This window comes from Hyperolius riggenbachi, chromosome 10, assembly GCF_040937935.1.
Source record: "Hyperolius riggenbachi isolate aHypRig1 chromosome 10, aHypRig1.pri, whole genome shotgun sequence".
NCBI lineage: Eukaryota > Metazoa > Chordata > Amphibia > Anura > Hyperoliidae > Hyperolius > Hyperolius riggenbachi.
Window position 1 is genome coordinate 72,731,583 of NC_090655.1, and position 25,067 is coordinate 72,756,649.

A 25,067-nucleotide genomic window follows, 5' to 3' on the forward strand; every position below is an offset into this window, starting at 1 on the left:
CCCGCCCATGTACTCATTGCGTCTGGCCCTTGCAAGCTTTGCAGGGTGTGTGTCAACATGAACCTTAACGCACTCATCTGATAGGTATGAAGAGAATTATGAATAGCAATGTCCAAAATCTAATAGTGCAAACTGTTTCCTGTAGCAATGGATTGTCAGTGGTCTGGTCAGAAGGGAAGAGTTGCCTTGTGATTTGGATGAGAGCGTGTAATTGGTAGTTTACGGAGGACCGTTTCATTTGAGGGTGACAGGAGCAAAGAGTTCTACTCAATCTCTCACCTTGGCTTAATTGGAGAGGACTGTGACAACCACTAACCTCCCATTCAAGCTTACATTGGGTGGATGGCCACAGTGTGGGATACAGTAGGGGCACCACCCTTTGCTAATATATAGACAGGTGAACTGTGGGAGAGGGTGCAGGGAAAGGGCAGTACTGGCCTTAGACTCACCCTTCCCTGATGTGGAGTCTGTGCAGCATAACTCCCAACCGTCCTGATTTGCCCGGGACTGTCCCAGGTTGAGAGGGATGGTGCAAGGAAGTGCAGAAAAATGGAAAAACCATGTATGGTGCTAGGGGTGCAGCGGTTAATGTCACCCAACAATCATAAGCCTCCCCCATAGATGCAACAGAGTGGGGGATCTTTTGCGTGTTTGGAAACTGGGGGAAAAGAAAATCCCAGGTGTCGGTTTTCAGAGCACTCTGGATATGCAAGTGAAGCTGTTGCTGTCACTAGTAAACACTTTTCACGCTTGTAGTCACACTTGTAATAATGCAGATTATGGGACTAGATTTGTTAATTGGTGTCCAGGACAGTAGCAAGCATTCACTGGGGTCTGATTCCCCTCCCAGACCTCCCAAATCTGGCAGTCTAAATCTCTTTTAACAACCTGAGGTTCGGAAGAGGCAGCCTGATGTGTCAGAAGGTTGTGGGGGCAGCGAGGAGGACAGTCTGGCTCTGAGGCACATGGCGAGGCATGCAGGAGCCACTTAGCTGTTCTTTGTACTGAGTTATTATGTAAGCCTAGTTGTGTGTGTTTGTGGTTTACCGGAATCCGATTTCAGGTTTAGCAGTATGGTACTTAGAGACAGAAAACATCTGCTAGACGGCGCACAGCTATGCATTTACCGCCAGCGGGATACGCTTCTGTCCTCTAATGCAGATTAAAGGGATCTGTGGACTGTTTACACATCTTAAAATAAAATAGATACAATAACCACAGGGTAGCCTCACTGACAAGGCCCTTTTCTTCTGCAATAGTCAGTCAATTGGTTCTATTATTTTCATATCTGCCTTTACCTTATATAGTAAAGAATCACATTGTACACTGCCTATGACCTGCTCTCCTCCACTTCATCATGTTACACTTGTGGATCCAGGGAGCGAGATGCTGCAAGCTTTAAAATATGTTTATATTGTCATTGAGAAAGGTTGGCTGAATAGAACGGCTCATGCGAGTCCTTTCACACCGCCCGGTGCTGTAACACACACTTATACACAGCTTGGCATGCACTTTCCACATTCAATTCTGCTACGCTGAGCACAGCTTTCACGTCAAATGAATGGACTTATGTGAAGTCCAAGAAAGAAACGAAGGAAGACTGGAGTTCTGAAGTGAGGGGTGTACAGAATCAACCATATTTATTTCTTAGAATTTTCTTAGAATTAATTTTAAGTGAACCTCCCGTAAACGTGTTTAGTTGATTATACCCATAAACCACCAGGTTGTCCCAGATTGTCATTTGTAGCTGTACCTGGATGAAAACATGCAGTGGCAGATGTGCAGGAACCAAACCTATTTATCAATCGGCCATCAATGCCACTCTTCACTCTCTCCCATTGCTGAACATTTCCGAGCTTTGCAAAAAAACAAACCATGCTACCTATTTGAGAAAGGCTGGAAAAAATGTGCAGTTTCTGGCGCCTGTTTCGGTCCTGTGATGGTATAAAAATCATGTGACCTGGCAGCAGGGAGAGATTTCTGGAAATGCCACTAAGACCCAGGCCTTGGGTGGCTGCTAGCCAAGGGAGGGGCTAGACATGGAAGAGTGGCTGCTGAATATGGAAGAGATGCCTGCAAATTGCAAAGAAAGTATGCTAATGGGAAATACATATGGAAGAGGGGAGATGCTGCTCAAGGCATTTGTACATGAAAGTAAGGAACTGCTGTATGAGGAGGTTACATACAGAAGAGGGGACTGCACATAGAATCGAAGGGGTACTTTTGTATATGGATAGGGCACAACAAGAAAATTGGCCTAGGGGCATAAAAAGTATAAATCTGGCCTTGCCTGGCAGACCAATGGGATGAGAATGATGGAATGGGAATGTCCCACAACCACTTTGTAAGTCAGCACCCAGGGGTTGTCCAAAGGTTATACCACTAAGTAGGAGGGGCTATGGTTCTGCTGTTTGCCACTTGAATCAGCAATAAGCAGTTACTAAATGTTCCCATGTAAGATGTGAACTCACATTCTGCATCTTTAGTGCCCCCTTAGATCTGGTTAGTTTCAATGTATTGATTTTTTTGTTCACTGTTTTACAAAGGATATAATATTGTCACTGCTTTTCAAAGGGGCTCCCAATCTAATCCCCTACCCTTGTCATTGTTACATCTTAATCAAAGGGCAATTTGAGGGGAAGCCAGTCATATTATCTATATGTTTTTGGGATGTGGGCGAAAACAAAAAGTTCCCAGAGGAAACCCACACACACAGGGAGAGCATACAAACTCCATAGTGTGCTTGCCCCGAGTGAAGCCACATTTGTCAATTTCACAAATGATAAACTGGATGGTGTAGGCCTTGTTCATGCATATCAATATGTTGGCCTGTGTTTTGCATGCATTTTTTTTCTCTCTCCAAAGCATGATGTGCATTTATAGTTATTAATATGCACATCTGCATTAACTAATTTTAAAAAAACAAAAACGTACAAAGTGCACATATGGAAATTTCAGCATGCTGACAATTTTTTTAAAGATTGTAAAAATGCATTGTTTTCAAACAAGTTCACTGATTAATACGGACTGTCAGTTTCTGCAGCGTGGAAAAAGACAGGGTTAAAATGATCTAGTGTGAACAAGTCCTGAGCCAAACAAAGGGCAGTTGCAATGTCACCTCTAGCTGCCCTCTATTGGTGGAAGAGTCAACATCATGATGTTCCTGTTCTGGGCTTGCAGGAACGATATAGATACCAATAATCGGGAGGAAAAATATTATATCCTTAAAGGTGCTCCACTACACCAATGTTGAAGCTCTTCAATAAATACAAGGATATATAGCCGCAAAGTGATTTTATTGTCCAGAAACCAAGAGCAAATTGCACAGACTTTTTTCTTCAATGCAAGAGATATGCAAATAGACACAATCAGTGAAAAAAAATCTTTCCATGTATATAGTGAACACACTAAAAGTGAAAACGTTGACTTGTTTTGGATTGTAGTGATCCCTGGATGCAGCTCCTATTTCTGACATCTTGAGGGTGGAGTTTCCTGGCTTTATCATTGTCCAGAAGGGATTATACTGCATATCATCAGCTTTTTCTAATCAGATGTACACTATTTATATAAAAGCCTTAAGAAGGATCACTATGATGCGAAACAAGTCGACGTTGTCGCCTCTAGTGTGTTCACTATATCCATGGAAAGATTTATCACTGATTAAGTCTTTTTGCATATCTTTTGCATTGAAGAAAAAAGTCAATGCAATTTACTTTTTGTTTCTGGACAATAAAATCATCTTGCAGAAACGATACCCTGCAAAACCATGCAGGTGCAGGATAGAAATAACAGCTGTACATTTACAGACCTCCGACGAGAATCCTAAAGCTCATCATTAAATATATCAAAAGTTCATATTGAGCTATTCCATAGTGTAAATAATAGACTTTTGTAAGAAATATCAAATTTTTCTAATTTTTTTTGGGCCTGCACTACAAACGCATTTTGTCTCAAAAGTTGTCTTAAAGGAATACCAAGGTGAAAAAATGAAATAGACAATTGTATCTATCCTCCTACTCCTAAAAAATGACTTTATGAGATAGCCCACAGTTAATGTTTAAAGCTACTTTTTAAGTTTTTAATTGTCTCTGCTCAATGACAGTCTTTGAAATAAGTTAGCGCTAAAGTCTATGAACTATTGATCCTTTTTATCTCTTCCCTGCTCTCAGAAGATGTTCTCTGCCAGGAAAGAGACTTATAGCTGTAATTCCTTATCAGTGAGGGATGGTATAGTCCAACTAGGTCGCGACTGGAGTTAAACTGTCACTTGTATACCTGAATGTTAACTTTTTAGGCAGAGAAATAAACACAGGAACACAGCCTAGTTATTCGTATGCTTGGCATGGTATATACAGTTTTTTTTTCATCAGTTTATTTTCACCTCAGTATTCCTTTAAATAAAAGTCTGAACATGATCAATTTACGTAAATAGAAAAGAAAAATAACAGAAGAAAAATAAAAAAAAGCAGAAATGATGAAATGATAAAAACAGAGATGGTCAATGAGTTAAAAATAATTGTAGTATGCAAATTGTATGAAGTTTGAAATGGATGGTCAGATGCATTTACTGCTGATTTTGGTTGGCTCAAATCTGCATACAACTTGCATTAAGTTTGCATGCAAGTTGGCACTATTACCATCGCATTAACCATCTCTAGTAATAGTGCATACGCTGACTTGCTTAACCTGCATTATTCCATCCTAGGTGTGGTATTGGCCCCAGGCCATTTGGCTTCCTAGCTTATTTCAATCACAAAATAATGTGCCATTTCTTTCCTTTTCTTTTTTTGGTGGCAGGTTTTGTCAACTATAAAAAGAAATGAAGCAAGCATGGACTATTTTTTGATGGAAGAAAAATGCTTTATATCGAAGGACAAGAACGAGTGTAAGAAAATGCCCTTCCAACGAGTGATAAGCCCTGAAGAGGACATCCTGCAGCTTCTGAACAGCTGGTTTCCAGAGGAGGGCTACGTGGGAAGAATTCTCCTGAAAACTCAAGAAGAGGTATGTACCATTCATGGAGAACCTACCCCAGATATACCCTACTAGAGATCTCTTAGCAATCTTTCTTGCTTGTATATGCTTGTTAATTCATAGATTAATCACATAGTGGAGAGGCATACCTGGTGTCCAGGTACAAAGAAGGTTTAGGCCTCCAAATTTAAAGGACTCCTGACCTGAGGCAAAGCTACCTAAGGCACGCACAGAGGTATGTTCATTCTGGATCCTCATTTTTCTGTGCGTTGTCCTTTTCTCTTCGCCTTCTAACTGGTCCATGTACCGTATTTTTCACCGTATAAGACGCACTTTTTCTCCCCCAAAAATGGGGAGAAAAAGTCCCTGCGTCTTATACGGCAAAGGCAGGGAATCCCCAACTTAATAACGCCCGCCGTTCCGAACCGCCGACCCGCCGTCATGTTGGGGATTCCCTGCCTGCTTTCCCTATGCCTGCCCGAGTCTCCTGGCCCCCCCCGGATGAAAATGTCAATAGCAGCGGCAACTTACCTTTGGCAGGCTCCTGCGCTGATCCTTTATCATCGCGCTGCCCCCCGCTAGCCTCCTCTGCCTCCCCCCTCTGTATCTGGCCCCCCCGGGTGAAGGAATAAGTATCGGCAGCTTACCTCCGCAGTGCGCCCGCGATGACTGCAGACGTCCGTCTTCCAGGCACTTCTCGCTCTAGTGACCGGCTTGAACTGATGACGCGCAGTTCAAAGCCGGCCACTAGAGCGAGAAGTGCCCTGATGACGGACGTCTGCAGTCATCGCGCGCACTGCGGAGGTAAGCTGCCGATACTTATTCCTTCACCCGGGGGGGGGGCCAGATACAGAGGGGGGAGGCAGAGGAGGCTAGCGGGGGGCAGCGCGATGATAAAGGATCAGCGCAGGAGCCTGCCAAAGGTAAGTTGCCGCTGCTATTGACATTTTCATCCGGGGGGGCCAGGAGACGCAGGTGGGAGGGAGGAAGGCTGGGTGGCACTGGAGGACATATGGGGGGCACTGGAGGACATATGGGGGCACTGGAGGACATATGGGGGGCACATGAGGACACATGGGGGGGCACATGAGGATACACAGGAGGACACATGGGAGGCACAGAAGGACACATGGGGGCACATGAGGACACAGGGCACATGAGGACACATGGGGGGCACATGAGGATACACAGGAGGACACATGGGAGGCACAGAAGGACACATTGGGGCACATGAGGACACATGGGGGGCACATTAGGATACACAGGAGGACACATGGGAGGCACAGAAGGACACATGGGGGCACATGAGGACACAGGGCACATGAGGACACATGGGGGGCACATTAGGACACGCAGGAGGACACATGGGGGGCACAGAAGGACACATAGGGGCACAGGAGGACACACAGGAGGACACACAGAAGGACACATGAGGATATGGGGGGCACAGGAGCACACATGAGGACACACAAGGTTATGTACAAGACACTCCTGGAATACGGACGCACCAGGTTTAGTATTTTTTTTTTCCCTGGTTTTTGCCCTCTAAACCTGGGTGCGTCTTATATTCCGGAGCGTCTTATACGGCGCGAAATACGGTAATTACTCCATTGAAAAATGTTACTTTCAGCTTAAGGGCTGGTTCAGACGGACGTTTGGAGGCGTCACCTTCGTTGGCGTTGCGTTCGTGATGCGTTCAGGCTTTCAGCAGCGTTCGCATTGCGTTCGGATGCGGTCGCGTTTTTTCTTCCCCTAGAGGGACATTACCCGTCGCGGTTAACCGCCCCTGAAAGCAACATGTAGCTTCCAGGGGCTCCTTGAACGCCAGTGAAAATCGGGACCCGAACGCCGCGTTTGTGCAAATGCGCGTAAAAGCTTGGTACAAACGCTCCCATTCACTTGAATGGGAGCGTTTAACGCCAAGCCCTGAACGCTGGCAGTAAACGCTCTGCAAACGTCCGTCTGAACCAGCCCTTAGTCAAATTTTCATACAGAAAGAGGCAGCTTGCTGTGATGTTCCTTTCTGTCACCCTCCCATTTCTTCCAATTCCTGCCCCACTCACTCCCCTCAAGGATGGGGAAGAGGAGGGAATGGGAGGGTGATGGGAGGGAACGCCGTAGCAAGCCTGCCTCTTCCTTGCTAAACATTTAACTTTAGCTGAAAATCGCATTTTTCAAGAAGTAGTTACGGGGAACAAAGAGAGGAACAGACAATGCACAGAGGAATGTGGATCCAGGGTGAACTTGCCTCTGTGCTTACCTCAGCTAGCTTTGCCTTTGGCTCAGGTATACTTTTAAGTACTGCATAAATCAATCATTAAAGTGGACCTGAACTCTTGCACAGGGCAAAAGGAAAACCTAGAGAAATGCACCCTGTATGTATTTAGAGTTTAGCCTGTCTAATCCCCCCTGTTGTGACTAGTCACAACTGTAATTTGACCTCTCAGCTGTGGCAGCCGGCTGCTTCGGCAGAGAAGCTAGTTTGTAAACACAGGATGTTAACCCGAAGTCTGCTTCCATGAAAGCAGGACGTAGACACTGTACATTTATTGCAGGATTTGTATCAGCTGTTTTTCTTTCAAGGGGATTATGCTGTTGCAGAGAGGAGTTCAGGTCCGCTTTAAGTACTGCATAAATGTGAACAAAATAACAATAATAATATTCAATTATTATTGAATCAAATTATGTCTGATTGGGTATATTGGTGATATTAATTGGGCTTATTGGTAATTTCTGTCCTGTAGCAAGTGAGGCGTGTTTATGGAGACTGATAATTGAAGACCCTTTATAATTTGGTATACAGTAAGCATGACCATATAACTGTCCACACAGTCTTCTAGAAGAGGACATCCCGATACCGTTAGTTTGGGAATACTGTACAGGACATTTAACCATATTATTTAGTGTTACTGTACATCCCTGGATTGGAGCACATCTAATGTAGAACTCAGTGCCACATTCATTCTGCAATATGGGCATTATCCTGCAATTCCATATGAATCAGTGACACACCAGGCCAGAGTTGGATGTGTCTGTTGGAAGCGGTTTCCTGCTGTTTAAAGAGGAACTTTAACTTCAGATTGAACTTCATCCCAATCAGTAGCTGATACCCTCTTTCCCACCTTTTCTCATACAAATAGTCAGGTACATCTCTATGGCTGATATTATGGCGAAACCCCTCCCACAGAATGATGTCATGATCATGGCCCTGACGGTTTCTGTCTGTGAACATGGTTGTATTGTGTGAAATAACGGCTATTTCCAACTGCCAAGCACACAGTATCTCCCATTGCAGAATGCTAGTTTACCGAGAGTTCTATGCAAAGACATCACCTGTAATACATTTCACAATGTAAATCAGGGTGAGGAAAGATTTCAAAATGGACAAACTGAGTAAGTAATGTAACCACTTCTCTACCACAGGGGTTTTCACCTAAAAACCACAGCAAATTTAACATTTCAGGGAGGCAAGGGTTAATGGGCTTAATGGGGGTATAATGTATTAAAAAAAAAACTCACTGATGTTGATCACTCACTAATGCTGTATTAGTTATCTGAGATCCTCTCACGAGTGATCTCAGTAACTGTAATAGCATAGTGACTGATACAATGTTTACACACATTCTGCATGAATGAGCACTGTCATTGGCTTTGGCAGTGCTCATGCAAACTTGTAAGCACTTTGATTGGCTGACCAGCGGGTGCCGAACGCGACCACGCATCCGCGTGCACGCGACCGCGCATCTGCGTGCACGCGATCGCGCACGCGAACGCTCACAGCGGAAAAACAAACAGGAAATGCCTACCTACGCCCCTGTGACCCAGGTGAATTTTAAAGGGGCGTAGATAAGCGTGGCAAAGGTTGCTAAGTGGTTAATATTGTAAAAAAACAACAACAAAGCAATCGTATTATCACTACAGTTCCTCTTTAAGCCCAGGGAACCGTATTTCTACTACCCATGTTTTATTGCTGCAGTCCGGACTCTTCAGTGATCTTTATACTTGTGCATTATAAAAGTAGCCCATTAGCCTTTGTGACTGGCTTTCCAATCAGGGCTATGAACAAGTTGCTACTCTCCAGGAAGTGTGTCCCATATCAGGGGTCCCCCTGGTGTTGTCCATACATGAGGAGGTCGTGGTAATGATGTGCACCTCCAGGTTGCAAACGTTTGTCTGTAGTCTAATATGTGTATTTATGACGCCACATCTAAGGCTATGAATACATGTCTAGTTTTATTTAAAAGGTTCTTTTTGTCAGTGTTTAGGTGCCTATATTTGGATTCTTGAGGTACACACTCCCACTCTATACAGGTAGACCTACGGAAGGAAATGTTCTATTTTAAAGTGGACCTGAACTCTTGCACAGGACAGAAGAAAAACAGAGAGAAATGCACCCTGTATGTATTTAGAAAGTTTAGCCTGTCTAATTCCCCCTCATCTGTGACTAATCACAACTGTAATTCGATCTCTCAGCTGTCAGCTCAGGAATCTCCTCTGCCACAGCAGAGCAGCTAATTTGTAAACATAGGGTGTTTACCCTTTGTCCGCTTCCATGAAAGCATGATGTAGACCCAATGCAGATTTATTGCAGGATTTGTATCAGCTGTAACAAAGAAATGTTTTTCTTTTAAGGTTTTTATGCTGTTGCGAATCTTTTAGAGCAGAGAGGAAGTTCAGAGTTCAAGTCTGCTTTAAAGAGGGACTGTAGTGAAAATAACATAATGGATAAAGCTGGTTGTCTTTTGCAATATTAATTTATAGACTATTTAGTCAGTGTTTGCCCATTGTAAAATCTTTCCTTTCCCTGATTTACATTTAGAAATTTATCACTGGTGGTGACATGTTCAGTCCTGCCAGGTGATCTACACAGAATGTTCGTTACTGAAAGTTCTATGCACAGAGGTGATCTGTACGGAATGTTCGTTACTGAGAGTTCTATGCACAGAAGTGATCTGTACAGAATGTTCGTTACTGAGAGTTCTATGCACAGAGGTGATCTGTACAGAATGTTGGTTACTGAGAGGTCTATGCACAGAGGGGGATCTGTACAGAATGTTCGTTACTGAGAGGTCTATGCACAGAGGTGATTTGTACAGAATGTTCGTTACTGAGAGTTCTATGCACAGAGGTGATCTGTACAGAATGTTCGTTACTGAGAGGTCTATGCACAGAGGTGATCTGTACAGAATGTTCGTTACTGAGAGTTCTATGCACAGAGGTGATCTGTACAGAATGTTCGTTACTGAGAGTTCTATGCACAGAGGTGATCTGTACAGAATGTTCGTTACTGAGAGTTCTATGCACAGAGGGGGATCTGTACAGAATGTTGGTTACTGAGAGGTCTATGCACAGAGGTGATCTGTACAGAATGTTCGTTACTGAGAGTTCTATGCACAGAGGGGGATCTGTACAGAATGTTCGTTACTGAGAGTTCTATGCACAGAGGTGATCTGTACAGAATGTTCGTTACTGAGAGGTCTATGCACAGAGGGGATCTGTACAGAATGTTCGTTACTGAGAGTTCTATGCACAGAGGTGATCTGTACAGAATGTCCGTTACTGAGAGTTCTATGCACAGAGGGGGATCTGTACAGAATGTTCGTTACTGAGAGTTCTATGCACAGAGGTGATCTGTACAGAATGTTCGTTACTGAGAGGTCTATGCACAGAGGTGATCTGTACAGAATGTTCGTTACTGAGAGGTCTATGCACAGAGGTGATCTGTACAGAATGTTCGTTACTGAGAGGTCTATGCACAGAGGGGATCTGTACAGAATGTTCGTTACTGAGAGGTCTATGCACAGAGGGGGATCTGTACAGAATGTTCGTTACTGAGAGTTCTATGCACAGAGGTGATCTGTACAGAATGTTCGTTACTGAGAGGTCTATGCACAGAGGTGATCTGTACAGAATGTTCGTTACTGAGAGGTCTATGCACAGAGGTGATCTGTACAGAATGTTCGTTACTGAGAGGTCTATGCACAGAGGTGATCTGTACAGAATGTTCGTTACTGAGAGGTCTATGCACAGAGGGGATCTGTACAGAATGTTCGTTACTGAGAGGTCTATGCACAGAGGTGATCTGTACAGAATGTTCGTTACTGAGAGGTCTATGCACAGAGGGGATCTGTACAGAATGTTCGTTACTGAGAGGTCTATGCACAGAGGGGGATCTGTACAGAATGTTCGTTACTGAGAGTTCTATGCATAGAGGGAGATACTGTTTGCCATGCAATTGGAAAAAGCCATTATTTCCCACAATGCAATAAGATTCACAGACAGCACACTGTCAGGACCTAGGTCATGACATCACATCACACTGTGGGAGGGGTTTCACCACAATGTCAGCCATACAGAGCCCCCTGATGATCTGTCTGAGAAAAGGTAACAATTTCTCATGGGAAAGGGGGTATCAGCTACTGATTGGGATGAAGCTCAATCCTTGCTTACATTTCCTCTTAAGTATGAACTTGAGAACAGTAGCTTGCACATTTGTATTGTTATTTATTGCATTTGGCTGCACCGTAGTGCTGACGTCTCATTTTGTTCTTGTCCTATCTCTGTAGAATCTGAATGACAGAAATGTAGCGGTGGAGGAGAGGGAAGATAAGGAGCTCCCTGTCACGGCGGATGATGAGAGTTTTTTCGTGCAGGTACACGATGTCTCTCCCGAGCAGCCGCGCACAGTTATACGAGCGTTACGATTTAGCACGGCACAAGACGTTATTCAGCAGGTAATTGGAATGTCTCACGCAGTCCGTGCTGCCAAGTTTTGGGAATCTCCTTCACACACTCATAACTTTTATTGTTTGCTGGTGTTCAACTATAACTCGACAGGCTTTGCCTATTTTTTATGAAAATACCAGGAGTGTAAATGCATTTTTCAGGATAAAAAGAATATGATGGTTGAGGATGCGGTTCTGTAAAAGGTTGTTTTATAAAGTTGCAGTCCTTTAGTGTATTATTAGAGGAGTTTAACACTGAATTGGTTTCCCCTGATGATCACTCTGTAGCAGAGTAAGATCCTCCTCCAGGCAACCTAGGCATGTGTCTGGGGACTAGCGAGTATCAAGGGGCACAGCTGCTACCTTTGACTATTCTCCCTATTTACTAAAGTAAATACCTTATATACTTTGCGTAATAATTTTTCGGCACAAAAAAAGTACTGAAAAGTTACCCTCTCGGCTTATATGCAAGTCAGTAGAGCAGCTTTTGCTACTAGCAGAGGAGCATAAGGATTGTGCACTAGTGATCCTGCTCTTGCCAGCTGGCTCCCTGCTGTGTTTGTGCCCCCATCCACTGCAACATAGTGTGCAGAGTGCGCTGCTCAAGACTATCATGTGTCCCCGGGCTTGTGGAGAGGAGTGTGCAAGCAATGTGTCAGCAGTGCAATGATCGGGGATTCTTCCTGTGTGGCAATCGCTGTGTCTAATATCTGTGATGCCATCTAGTGGCATCTTGAGACACAGCTGTATCATCCTTGGGACACATCTGGCTATGGGAAGTGCGGATGACTTGTACTGGGGGCACATCTGGCTACTGTGGAGGGGCTATTCTGGGGAGGGGGCTTATATGCAAGTCAATCACTTTTCCTGGTTTCTGAGGTGAAAGCGGGTACCTCGGCTTATACGCAGATCGGCTAATATGTGAGTATAAATGGTACATATTTAAAGTGGAAGTAAACTCTATACACACATATTGAGCTCACTACCCTGAAAAAAAAACGACTTCCGCTTTCTCTGCTTTGGAAATAAAGGACTGCAGGTTCAAAAGCGTGCATTCTCCTGACTGTATAATAATAATTTATTGGGCTGTGCGGTTATATATATATATATATATATATATATATATATATATATTTCTGTATTTTTCGGAATATAAGACTCGCTTTTTCTTCCCCAAACCTGGTGAGAAAAAGTGGGTGCGCCTTATATACCAAATATACGTTAAATGTTGGATCACTGACAAGAAAGACGAGTACTTTCAGGCACTGCTGTGGATTGAATTTTATTCACTGTTCAAACTTTAGTTCGATCACAATATGTGATTGTGGTGTTATTCAGGTATATACATCACAAGTCACAAGTGGTGATTCCGTGCTACAGTGACATAAATTACATTTCTGTATGAAGTAGATGTCCTACCATATCTTAACTTATGTATCTATCTGAATAACACCACAATCCCATATTGTGATTGAACTAAAGCTTGAACAGTGAATAAAATTCAATCCACTGCAGTGCCTGAAAGTACTCGTCTTTCTTCTTAGTGATCCATGTTAAAGTTCTATTCACTAATTCAAGAGCACACAGTTGTTTGCAAACTAGGTGGAGTCTTTGTATCTCCCCTTCCTGATACTCAGATGAAACTTGCATAAACGACAGTAATCCTTATAGTGCCGGCCATTGCTATCTTCTTGAACTGATATACATTAAATGTTGTGCAGAGTGCACAGGGAGCACTTACCACAACCAGCGCCATGCTCCTCTCCCATCGGTCCGGCTTCTCAAAGCCTCTTCTTCTCTGGCAACCAATATAGCTGTACACAGCGGCTGCCTGCCGTTGCACAGCTCCACATCCTCTGTTTCACGTGTTCCATATTAGTCCAGCTTATTGTAACACCAATGGCTGGTGTCACAGTAGCTGCGGAAGTACGGAGTGTAGTGCAGTGTAACTAGTGTAGGGACAGCAGTGGTTAGTGTTGGGTTATAATAGTGTAATGAAGTGCAGTGTTACTGGTAGGGGCAGCAGGGGTTAGTGTAGTGTATAATAGTGTAGTGAAGTAGAGTGTAGTGCAGTATTACTGGTAGGGGCAGCAGAGGTTAGTGTAGTGTATAATAGTGTAGTGAAGTAAAGTGTAGTGCATTGTTACTGGTAGGGGAAGCAGGAGTTAGTGTAGTGTAGAGTGTAGTGCAGTGTTCCTGGTAGGGGCAGCAGGGGTTAGTGTAGTGTATAATAGTGTAGTGTTACTGGTAGGAGCAGAAAGGGTTAGTGTAAGTGTAGTGTAAAATGGTGTAGTGGAGTGCAGTGTAGAGTGTAGTGCAGTGTTACTGGGGGGGGGGGGGCAGCAAAGGGGGGGACTTAGTGTAGTGTTACTGGTAGGGGAAGCAGGGGTTAGTGTACTGTATAATAGTGTAGTGTAGAGTGTTCTACAGTGTAACTGGTAGATGCAGCAGGGGTTAGTGTAATGTAACTGGTCAGTGTAGCTTAGATAGACTAGCTTAGAGACCGCAAAGGTCCATAAGATGAACCTGAACGTAGACGCACCAGGTTTAGTATTTTTCTATTTTTCCCTGACTTTTTAACCTTTAAACCTACGTGTGTCTGATATTCCAAAAAAATATGTTAATGTAGAATTCATTTTTGTTATTTGAAAAACAGTTTAATCCTGCTTTAAGGGAATACAATTTTTAATTCATGTTCTGTTTTATAAGTTTGTTCATTGTTTGCTTTAGGCCCTCACGAAAGCCAAATACTCCTACAGCATTCTGAACAATCCGAACCCAAGTGACTATGTGCTCCTAGAGGAGGTGACTAAGGAAGCGTCAAACAAGAAGTCCTCAACTCCCAAAACGGCTCAGAGGGTCCTTTCAGACCATGAGTGTGTTTACCAGGCACAGAACAAATGGAAAGGAGCTGGTAAATTCATTCTGAAACTGAAGGAGCAGGTCCAGGTATAGTAACCAGCTGTACAGACTGTGCATGACGCTGTGTGGAAGCATGAGTATAAGAGACATCCTCTCCAGGGGCTTTACATGAAGCTGGCATTTTAACACCTCCTCACCTTTCACAGAGGATGTCTGTGTCATTTCCGGTAGGGCATCTTTTACAGGATTAAATGGCTGTTGCGCAGCCTAGAACATTTCACATGTAACCTGCCAGACACCTGCCCTGCCTTGTCACAGTCTAGCATCCGTCCTTTGAAGATAGTGTTACTGCGTCAAATATAACTTGGTGAAGGTTGAATTGTGGACTGGTGTCACCAGGAGACCAAAATAACACGGCCGCCTCTCAATGATATGACCACTTCCTTTATTCCCAAGTTGCTACGGAGACGACATAGCCTGTAATAGCATGCTGCATAACTTTATTAAACTGTAAGTCAGAGCAGCAGGAAAACACAGCTTTATTTACCCCACGAGTATAAGAGATGTCTGAACTGACTTCTAACATAGCAGCTTCTTTGGGCTTCTTCAGTCAGGCACGGAAGACAGGAACGCCTGTAAAATATTCAGTAAATGTGTTATACAAAATGTATCTGTGGTATTAAATCTGAATAGATTTAATGTTGCAAGCAGGTCTGTGAAGAGGCAGCCATTGTCAGCTAGAAGTCAGGGATGAAAGCTCTGGGACAGAGTACGTCTCAACCTGTGACATCCTAGCCCTGGAATTGACACCGGTTTTGTGAGGTGGGCAATGGCAGCTTCAAGTCTTGGGTGCCGTGCAGACAGGGTCTCTTTTATTACTGCATTCTTTCATACCTCAGAGGCTTCAAACAGAATATCTTAAAGAGAACCCGAGGTGGGTTTGAAGAATATTATCTGCATACAGAGGCTGGATCTGCCTATACAGCCCAGCCTCTGTTGCTATCCCAAATCCCCCTAAGGTCCCCCTGCACTCTGCAATCCCTCATAAATCACAGCCACGCTGCTGACAAACAGCTTGTCAGAGCTGGCTTTGTTTATCTCTATAGTGTCAGTCTGCTGCTCTCCCCGCCTCCTGCAGAACTCCAGTCCCCGCCTGCATCCCTTCCCTCCCTGCTGATTGGAGGGAAGGGACGGGGGCAGGGACCAAAGCTTTGCAGGAGGCGGGGGAGCAGCTGAGACTGACACTACAGATGTAAACACAGCCTCACAGCACGGCTGTGATTTATGAGGGATTGCAGAGTGCAGGGGGACCTTAGTGGGGTTTGGGATAGCAACAGAGGCTGGGCTGTATAGGCAGATCCAGCCTCTGTATGCAGATAACATTCTTTAAACACACCTCGGGTTCTCTTTAATAAATATAAAAGTTAGGTACTGATCTGAATCTGTACACAAAAATAAAAAAGCAGAAAGAGACCAGGAGCCCCAGAGGGTGTAGCTTATCAAAATAAGTAAGAATGGAAGAAGAATGGGAACTAACAAGCTTAGATGGCTTAGTCCAGCAAACAGAGTGAAGCGCATGTGAAGTACCCCTTCTTCATTTGGATGTAACCATTTCTGGGTTCCTCACCAATGGAAAAAAAGGCATATAGAGCCCTGGTGTGAACTACTCGAACTACCTCATCTAATGAGGGCCATATGTAAGCGGATGGAGAGGAGATGTCCCTAACTTGATAACACTCACAAGATAATAAAAAGTTGAAAGATAATAGACTTACCTCAAGGAGGCACTAATGATAATTAGAAAATAGACCCTGCAAGGGAAGCAGCCAGGGGGGGGGGGGGGAGAGGGGGGTTGGGACAGAAGCCGCAGGGGCCCTGTGGAGGGAGACGTTTTGTTTGTGTCCTAAGAGACTGACAACTAAGAGCACAGAGAGAAAAAACTTTCTGCCCTCTGCACCATTGTTCTAACAACTGCATCTGCTCATCCACTGATGAGGAATCCTACAAAATTTTGCAGGCAAAGATTTGTAGACAGACCACATATAGTGTGCAGCAGGGTCTTGTGTACAGTGCCAGCCAGCAACCTCTCTACCCCTCCCCCAATTGCTGTGTAATACTGTAGTGATACTGGAGAAGTCTGATGGACAGAGTGAGTGTAATAAGCTGAGGCTGGGAGCACACTTGGTGTGCAGAAAGCGCATACAGAAAACTGATAAACATGGGCTTGATTCACAAAAGCTTGATAACAGATATCACGGCAGCGCTATATATTTCACGCATGTTTGCAGCCTTTTTTTGTTTAGCGTGGAAAGTTTTTCCGCGTGCAAATTTTCACGTTTGCGCCGCGGATGTGTGGCCATGGCTTTCCCCTCATGCTGCGACCCCTCCAGTCCCCCAAAACGGCCCTGAGTGGGCCCGGAGTGGGGGGGCCGTCAGAATTTCTGCAAGCGGGCCTGGTGGTTCGTAGTTACGCCTCTGTTTAAAGGGGAACTGAAGAGAGAGGTATAGGGAGGCTGCCATGTTTATTTCCTTTTAAGCAATACCAGTTGCCTGGCAGCCCTGCTGATCCTCTGCCTCTAATACTATTAGCCATAGCCCCTGAACAAGCATGCAGCAGATCAGGTGTTTCAGACTTTAAAGTCAGATCTGACAAGACTAGCTGCATGCTTGTTTCTGGTGTTATTCAGATACTACTGCAGAGAAATAGACCAGCAGGGCTGCCAGGCAACTGGTATTGATTAAAAGGAAATAAATATGGCAGCCTCCGTATACCTCTTCCCCTTTAAAGGGAACCCGAGGTGAGAGGGATATGGAGGTTGACATGTTTGTTTCCTTTTAAATAATGCACGTTACCTGGCTGTCCTGCTGATCCTCTGCCTCTAATACATTAAGGGCATTGAGTTTGTTCTCTCTTGAGCAATGTGATTTATAAATACCACCTATAGCATTGCCATTAGCAAGAGCTTTACAAATCACTAGTGCTAAAAAAAAAGCTCTTGCAGTGTAAACCAGGCCTAAGCCATAGACTCTGAACAAACATGCTGATCAGATGTCTGACAAATTTGGCTAGATTAGCTGCATGCTTGTTTCAGGTGTGTGATTTAGACCCTACTGACCAGAAAGATCAGCAGGGATGCCAGGCAACTAGTATTGTTTAAAAGAAAATAAATATGGCCGCTATCATAGGTCTCACACCTCAGGTTCTTTTTAATGCTACCTTCAATAATAAATAGGGAGTAGGGGATGAATGGTATAACAAACATGCCTGTAATTGTGCTTGAAGATTTTTCTGTTTTGTTTAGCGTCAGCCTGCCTGTGTTCTGATAACTGCAGGAGCACTTTGTCTTCATATAGTGCTGTGGGGGGTGCTGATTTGGTAATGGTGGAGTAAGCTGTGCCAGCTTCGCGCATCCGTTCATGTGCTGGGGGATTAAAGAGCTCTGCGAGGTTTCCGAGTCTCTACCTACCTGCAGTGCAGTTAATAACAGAGCGCCTAACATACAGATGTTTCTTTGCAGGCAGCCCGAGATGACAAGAAAAAAGGCATTTCTATTGCCAGCGAATTGAAGAAACTAGCAAAGTCAAGCCGGCAGTCTCGGAACTTCACTCTGTCGCCCCAGATCTTATCACCAGAAGGTACCCAGCATAGAGATGAGAAACCTGCATGCAGTTTGTCCTTCAATGACAGCAGTGAATAGCAACTATATATGTGTGCATCATATACCTTGCAGGTATGCCTGTTTTACCTGTTCCTTTATCCTTATTGCCGCTTCCCAGTGTGAATATGTTATGTGTTGCATTTACTGTACTGATCGCCTACTGTGTGAAGATGATGTGTTTTTCTGCTTTAAGAAATAAGAGTTTGCATCCAATAACCCCCTGATGTCCTTGTGTCTAAAGTTATAATAGCTGTGCTGCTGCCTTCTGGATGAGATTTAGGCTTGTGAATAGTAGTACACCAACATATGTTATAATGAGGTCTTTGTATACCCTATAAACACAAAGTATGGCACCTATGGACAGAGGCCATGCATGATGTATGTACAGAGGCATGGGCACCAGTGCAAATTTACATTAACCCCACTCCCTGCGTAATTTTACATTGTCACTACTTCCTGCGCAATTGTACTCTACCCCCACTCCCTGCATCATTTTACTCTGCCCCCACTCGCTGCGTAATTCAACTCTGCATTCACTTTTCACTAGTTGTGTTCTGTCCTCACTCCCTGCATCATTTTACTCTGCCCCCCCCCCCCCCCGAATAATTTTACTCTGCCCCCGCCCCCTGCGTCATTTTACTCTGCCCCCACCCCCTGCATCATTTTACTCTGCCCCCACCCCCTGCATCATTTTATTCTGCCCCCACCCCCTGCATCATTTTACTCTGCCCCCTTTCCCTGCATAATTTTACTCTGCCCCCTTTCCCTGCATAATTTTACTCTGCCCGACTCCCTGCATCATTTTACTCTACCCCCACTCCCTGCATAATTTAATCTGCCCCCACTCCCTGCATAATTTAATCTGCCCCCACTCCCTGCATAATTTAATCTGCCCCCACTCCCTGCATCATTTTACTCTGCCCCCCACTCTCTGCATCATTTTACTCTGCCCCAACTCCCTGCATTATATTACTCTGCCCCCACACACTGCATCATTTTACTCTGCCCCCACCCCCTGCATCACTTTACTCTGCCCCCACCCTCTGCATCATTTTACTCTGCCCCCTTTCCCTGCATAATTTTACTCTGCCCGACTCCCTGCATCATTTTACTCTGCCCCCACTCCCTGCATAATTTAATCTGCCCCCACTACCTGCATAATTGACTCTGCCCCCTTTCCCTGCATAATTTTACTCTGGCCGACTCCCTGCATCATTTTACTCTGCCCCCACTCTTTGCATAATTTAATCTGCACCCACTCCCTGCATAATTTAATCTGCCCCCACTCCCTGCATAATTTAATCTGCCCCCACTCCCTGCATCATTTTACTCTGCCCCAACTCCCTGCATTATATTACTCTGCCCCCACACACTGCATCATTTTACTCTGCCCCCACCCCCTGCATCACTTTACTCTGCCCCCACCCCCTGCATCACTTTACTCTGCCTCCACTCACTGTATCATTTTACTCTGCCCCCACTCCCTGCATCATTTTACTCTGCCCCCACTCCCTGCATCATTTTACTCTGCTTCCCCCCTCTGCATCACTTTACTCTGCCACCACTCCGTGCATCATTTTACACTGCTTCCACCCCCTGCATCACTTTACTCTGCCACCACTTCCTGCATCATTTTACTCTGCTTCCACCCCCTGCATCATTTTACTCTGCCCCAAGTAAAATAATGCAGGGGGTGCATCATTTTACTCTGCCCCAATTCCCTGCATCGTTTACCCTTCCCCCTCCCCCCTGCATGATGTACCCTGCCCCACCCCCTGCATCCTTTTACTTTACCCACACTCCCTGCATTGTTTATTTAATTATATTATGTGAAACCGTACCTCAACAAGCTGCATTTGCCTGTACTAATGCGTACATTTGCTGTGAAGCCTATGGGCTATGGCAGAAGAGCTGTCATTCAGTGATAGTCGATAGAAGAAAATCTCCTATCTGCATGTACATTATAGCCAACAGTGTCAGTATGTGGATTGGTGACAGCACTGTTTCAGATAGTGACAGAATGTCATCCCTTCCCTGCCTAGTGACATCGCTAGCTATAATGTAAATGCATTAAGCCAATTCCCCAGTGTCACTTAGTGGAGAATGGCCCGGTGGCTGCAGTCCTAATGATCTGAGTAAGTTAAGCTGCTACCAGAGGCAAAAAATACAGCGTTTGGTAAATATCTCCCATCGGAGTCACTAGGCAGGAAATCACCTGTCTGCTATAAATGAGGGGAAAAAATGTAAGTATATTCTAAAATATGTTTTCAGTTTTATCCACACTTAAATAAAAAGCAGGTTAAAGGGGAACTATAGGGAAAAGCTGAAACATTCAAAATGCACATATACACATACCGTAAATGCACTGTTTTTCTTTTTTTAATTCCTGTGTAGCTGTCACTTAAATTATGCATCATAATCTATCAACTCTTAAACACTTATTGACAGGTTTTTGCTTAATTTATCTCCTCATGGGGGATTTTTTTGTAACGTTTCTTTTAATGTTTTCAAAAGCATTTCTTGAAAAGGATGTTTAGCTAGCCTGCCTACCCACATGACACTATTCTGGCAGCTGGACTGTGCCATTGTCATTCAAAGAGTGCCATTGAAAATTAAAGAAATCCTTAGGTTCCCCCATGAGGAGATGGACTAGTCCAAAACTTGTCGGTAAGAGGTTACGATTTGGAAGATTATAATGTTTTTACTGTAGGTGAGAGCTACATAGGAAGTTAAAGATTTATAGTGCCTTTACTCTGGGACAAATGTGTTTCTCATTTGTATGTGTACCTTTGAATTTAAAAAAAAAAAATTTCGTCAATCAAAAATGTTTTAGATTTTATACAACAGTACAATAAAAAAGTACTCAAGAAGTTACAGCAATATACAATAAGTATTCAAGTGTTGATTTACAATAGCAAAATATTAGATATAGCATGTCTTATCATGGTGGAGAGGGTGAGAGGGGAATGACGAGAAAAAGGGTGGGTGAAGCAACATAGTAAACTAAATTAGGACATACATTTGTCTATCCAGCGTTCTCATACTTTATTGAATTTGCCTGGACAGTTTCAGTGGGCATATGTTAATTAACAGGAAGAGACTTTTAATTTTAGTTTTCCAGGTTTCTAATGAAGGAGGAATGGGGGAGAGCCATCTATAGGTAACACATTGTTTGGCCACAAACAGGGTTTCGGTTAAGAGCACTTTATCAAATTTAGGAGTATCTTCAACTAAGAGATTCAATAGGCAGGATTTTATGTCTAGGGAAACAGGGGATCCCATCAAATCATGCAGGAAATCAGTAACCTGTTTCCAGAAGTCTGCAACTGGAGGGCAATTAATTTTAAATTTACAGATTGTTGCCATAGTGCCCCTTGTATGAAAATCAGTTCATAAGAATAACCGATTACTATCTGTGAAAGTGAACCTTTTGGCCCTGTTCACACTTGTAAACGCAAATCTGTGATTTTTCAGTGATCACATTTAGCAATTCTCATTCTAGTGAATGAGAATCATGGTGCAGTCGCCAGGAAAATCCTGCATGCAGCGCATTTGCGGTTGGCGATAATCACAAATGAGTCAAAATCGCTGCAGAGAGAGAGTAATCCCATAGGATTACTAGTGTAGCAATGCGATCAGCAAAGCGCAAATTGCCGCCAAAAAGGGCCCCATCGTGAATGGAGCCTTAATGTCACAAAATGTCATCCAAATGACAGTACAAACAAAAGTGCTCGCCATACTCACTGCCACCTTTCTAAGATTTGCATCCAGCTTTATGGTCCATTTAATTTTTAAATCTATCATTCAAGATTGTATCGTGTGGTGAACTTAATGGGACCTGTAGCACATAACATTTGTAAACTGTGAAATGCTGTAGAAACTGGAAGTTCAAGGAATATTAAGGAATTGCATGAAAGGGAGCCGCCATGTTCTACATGCAGGAGAGAGAGAGACCCCATGTGTAGCGTGCAGGAGAGGAAGACCCCATGTGTAGTGTGCAGGAGAGTGAGACTCCACGTGTAGCGTGCAGGAGAGGGAGACCCCACGTGTAGTGTGCAGGAGAGGGAGACCCCACGTGTAGTGTGCAGGAGAGAGAGACCCCATGTGTAGCGTGCAGGAGAGAGAGAGACCCCATGTATAGCGTGCAGGAGAGAGGGACACCCCATGAGTAGCGTGCAGGAGAGGGACCCCATGTGTAGCGTGCAGGAGAGGGACACACCATGTGTAGCATGCAGGAGAGGGACACACCATGTGTAGCGTGCAGGAGAGGGACACACCATGTGTAGCGTGCAGGAGAGGGACCCCATGTGTAGCTTGCAGGAGAGGGACACACCATGTGTAGCGTGCAGGAGAGGGAGACCCCATGTGTAACGTGCAGGAGAGGGACCCCATGTCTAGCGTGCAGGAGAGAAAGGCCCCATGTGTAGAGTGCAGGAGAGGGAGACCCCACGTGTAGCTGCAGGAGAGAGAAACCCCACGTGTAGCGCGCAGGAGAGAGACCCCACGTGTAGCGCGCAGGAGAGAAACCCCACGTGTAGCGCGCAGGAGAGAAACCCCACGTGTAGCGTGCAGGAGAGAGAAACCCCACGTGTAGCGCGCAGGAGAGAGAAACCCCACGTGTAGCGCGCAGGAGAGAGACCCCACGTGTAGCGCGCAGGAGAGGGAGACCCCACGTGTAGCGCACAGGAGAGGGAGACCCCACGTGTAGCGCACAGGAGAGGGAGACCCCACGTGTAGCGCGCAGAAGAGGGAGACACCACGTGTAGCGTGCAGGAGAGAGATCCCACGTGTAGCGTGCAGGAGAGGGAGACCCCACGTGTAGCGTGCAGGAGAGGGAGACCCCACGTGTAGCGTGCAGGAGAGGGAGACCCCTCGTGTAGCGTGCAGGAGAGAGAGACCCCATGTGTAGCATGCAGGAGAGAGAGAGACCCCATGTATAGCGTGCAGGAGAGGGAGACCCCTCGTGTAGCGTGCAGGAGAGGGAGACCCCACTAGTAGGGTGCAGGAGAGGGAGACCCCACTAGTAGCGTGCAGGAGAGGGAGACCCCACTAGTAGCGTGCAGGAGAGGGAGACCCCACTAGTAGCGTGCAGGAGAGGGAGACCCCACTAGTAGCGTGCAGGAGAGGGAGACCCCACTAGTAGCGTGCAGGAGAGGGAGACCCCACTAGTAGCGTGCAGGAGAGGGAGACCCCACGTGTAGCGTGCAGGAGAGGGAGACCCCACGTGTAGCGTGCAGGAGAGGGAGACCCCACGTGTAGCGTGCAGGAGAGGGAGACCCCACGTGTAGCGTGCAGGAGAGGGAGACCCCTCGTGTAGCGTGCAGGAGAGGGAGACCCCTCGTGTAGCGTGCAGGAGAGGGAGACCCCTCGTGTAGCGTGCAGGAGAGGGAGACCCCACTAGTAGGGTGCAGGAGAGGGAGACCCCACTAGTAGCGTGCAGGAGAGGGAGACCCCACGTGTAGCGTGCAGGAGAGGGAGACCCCACGTGTAGCGTGCAGGAGAGGGAGACCCCTCGTGTAGCGTGCAGGAGAGGGAGACCCCACTAGTAGGGTGCAGGAGAGGGAGACCCCACTAGTAGGGTGCAGGAGAGGGAGACCCCACTAGTAGCATGCAGGAGAGGGAGACGCCACATGTAGCGCGCAGGAGAGAGAGACCCCACATGTAGCGCGCAAGAGAGAGAGACCCCACATGTGGCAACCTATTGACCATCTGATTGGATTATAGAATCGGATGAAAATCTGTGCCGCCAAGAGCATGCCCGATCGAGGATGCGACCAATTTTGGGCTGAAATTGGTTGCATGTATCGATTGGACACGCTGCAAGATGTCAGGCCAGCGTGGTCAATCGGGTGTGCGGTGGTAACGGTGAGTGATATTGGGTCATTCATGACAAAACCACTGGTGCTGCTCCCCCCCCATGTATGTCAAATGTACCTGTTGCTGTATACTTTCCATGTCGTTGCTGGCTCCTTCCTCTATCCATACACCCGTCCTCGTTACTCAGGCAACCACATGAGGCAAGTGTATGGCTGGAGGATGGAGCCAGCAACCACAAGGACAGGTAAAGTATGCGGTGGGAGAGGAGGCACATTTGACAACGGTGTTGGGCTGGTGAGGCGGAGTCACAAGGCTGATTCCTGAACAATTTCCGCTTGCAATTGAATCGGGAATCCGCCTGTGGTGTATGGGCAGCCAACAGATCTCTCTCTAATCACATTTGATTGGAGAGAGATTTGTCTCTTGGTCGAATCTGCCCATCATTGCTAAATGTATGGTTAGCTTAAGTGCCTCATCTGTAGCTGGCAGCAGAAATTCTAGTGGCTCTGTGGGTGCAAATATTGATCTGCTGATTATCAGAAGTCCTGGCAGGCATCACCAGCGGTTTGTTGTTTGATCAATGTTGTTAGTTTGCTCTCACACTGTGATGTGACCTGACTAGTATAGCTGTGAATGTTATGTTACTAGAAGATGTATTGATGCGCCCAGCATGGAGCTTTCTGTACATGTTTCATAACACCCATCTGCTGATGCAAACAATAAAAAGAATATTTCATGCAGTGGATCAGACAATGAATAACACTTGTACGTTATACCTTTCAAAGATGTTTGTTCTGCAGAAGTTATCGGCTGCAAAAGTTTGTGGTTTTTATTTTGTCTGTCTAGTCAGTTCTCTGACACCTAAAAACGATGTTTGATTGGCAGCTCAGAAGACTGTGCAGTCACTAAAGACATTGGGATGAGTTGGTTCTGTCAGAAAGAAATCACAATTTCACTGGTGATACTACAATGAGGTTGGAGGCTTGATTTACCGTACTTATAGGGGTTGCAGAGGTCTCGACCACATCAG

General features: G+C 45.3%; 1 protein-coding gene and 1 long non-coding RNA gene across 2 annotated transcripts in view; one reads left to right on the forward strand and one right to left on the reverse strand.

The window, feature by feature from the left end:
- LOC137534192 (uncharacterized) overlaps positions 1-14,973 on the reverse strand; it is a 55,972-nt gene extending 40,999 nt beyond the window's left edge. Inside the window, exon 1 of the long non-coding RNA XR_011024327.1 lies at positions 14,759-14,973. This is a non-coding gene — a long non-coding RNA (uncharacterized lncRNA). The remainder of the gene's footprint in view (positions 1-14,758) is intronic.
- PLCE1 (phospholipase C epsilon 1) overlaps positions 1-25,067 on the forward strand; it is a 465,913-nt gene that overhangs the window by 434,723 nt on the left and 6,123 nt on the right. Inside the window, 4 exon segments of the mRNA XM_068255587.1 lie at positions 4,798-5,004; positions 11,541-11,708; positions 14,430-14,648; positions 18,080-18,292. Of these exon segments, the coding sequence (XP_068111688.1) occupies positions 4,798-5,004; positions 11,541-11,708; positions 14,430-14,648; positions 18,080-18,259 (774 nt within the window). The 3' untranslated portion in view covers positions 18,260-18,292.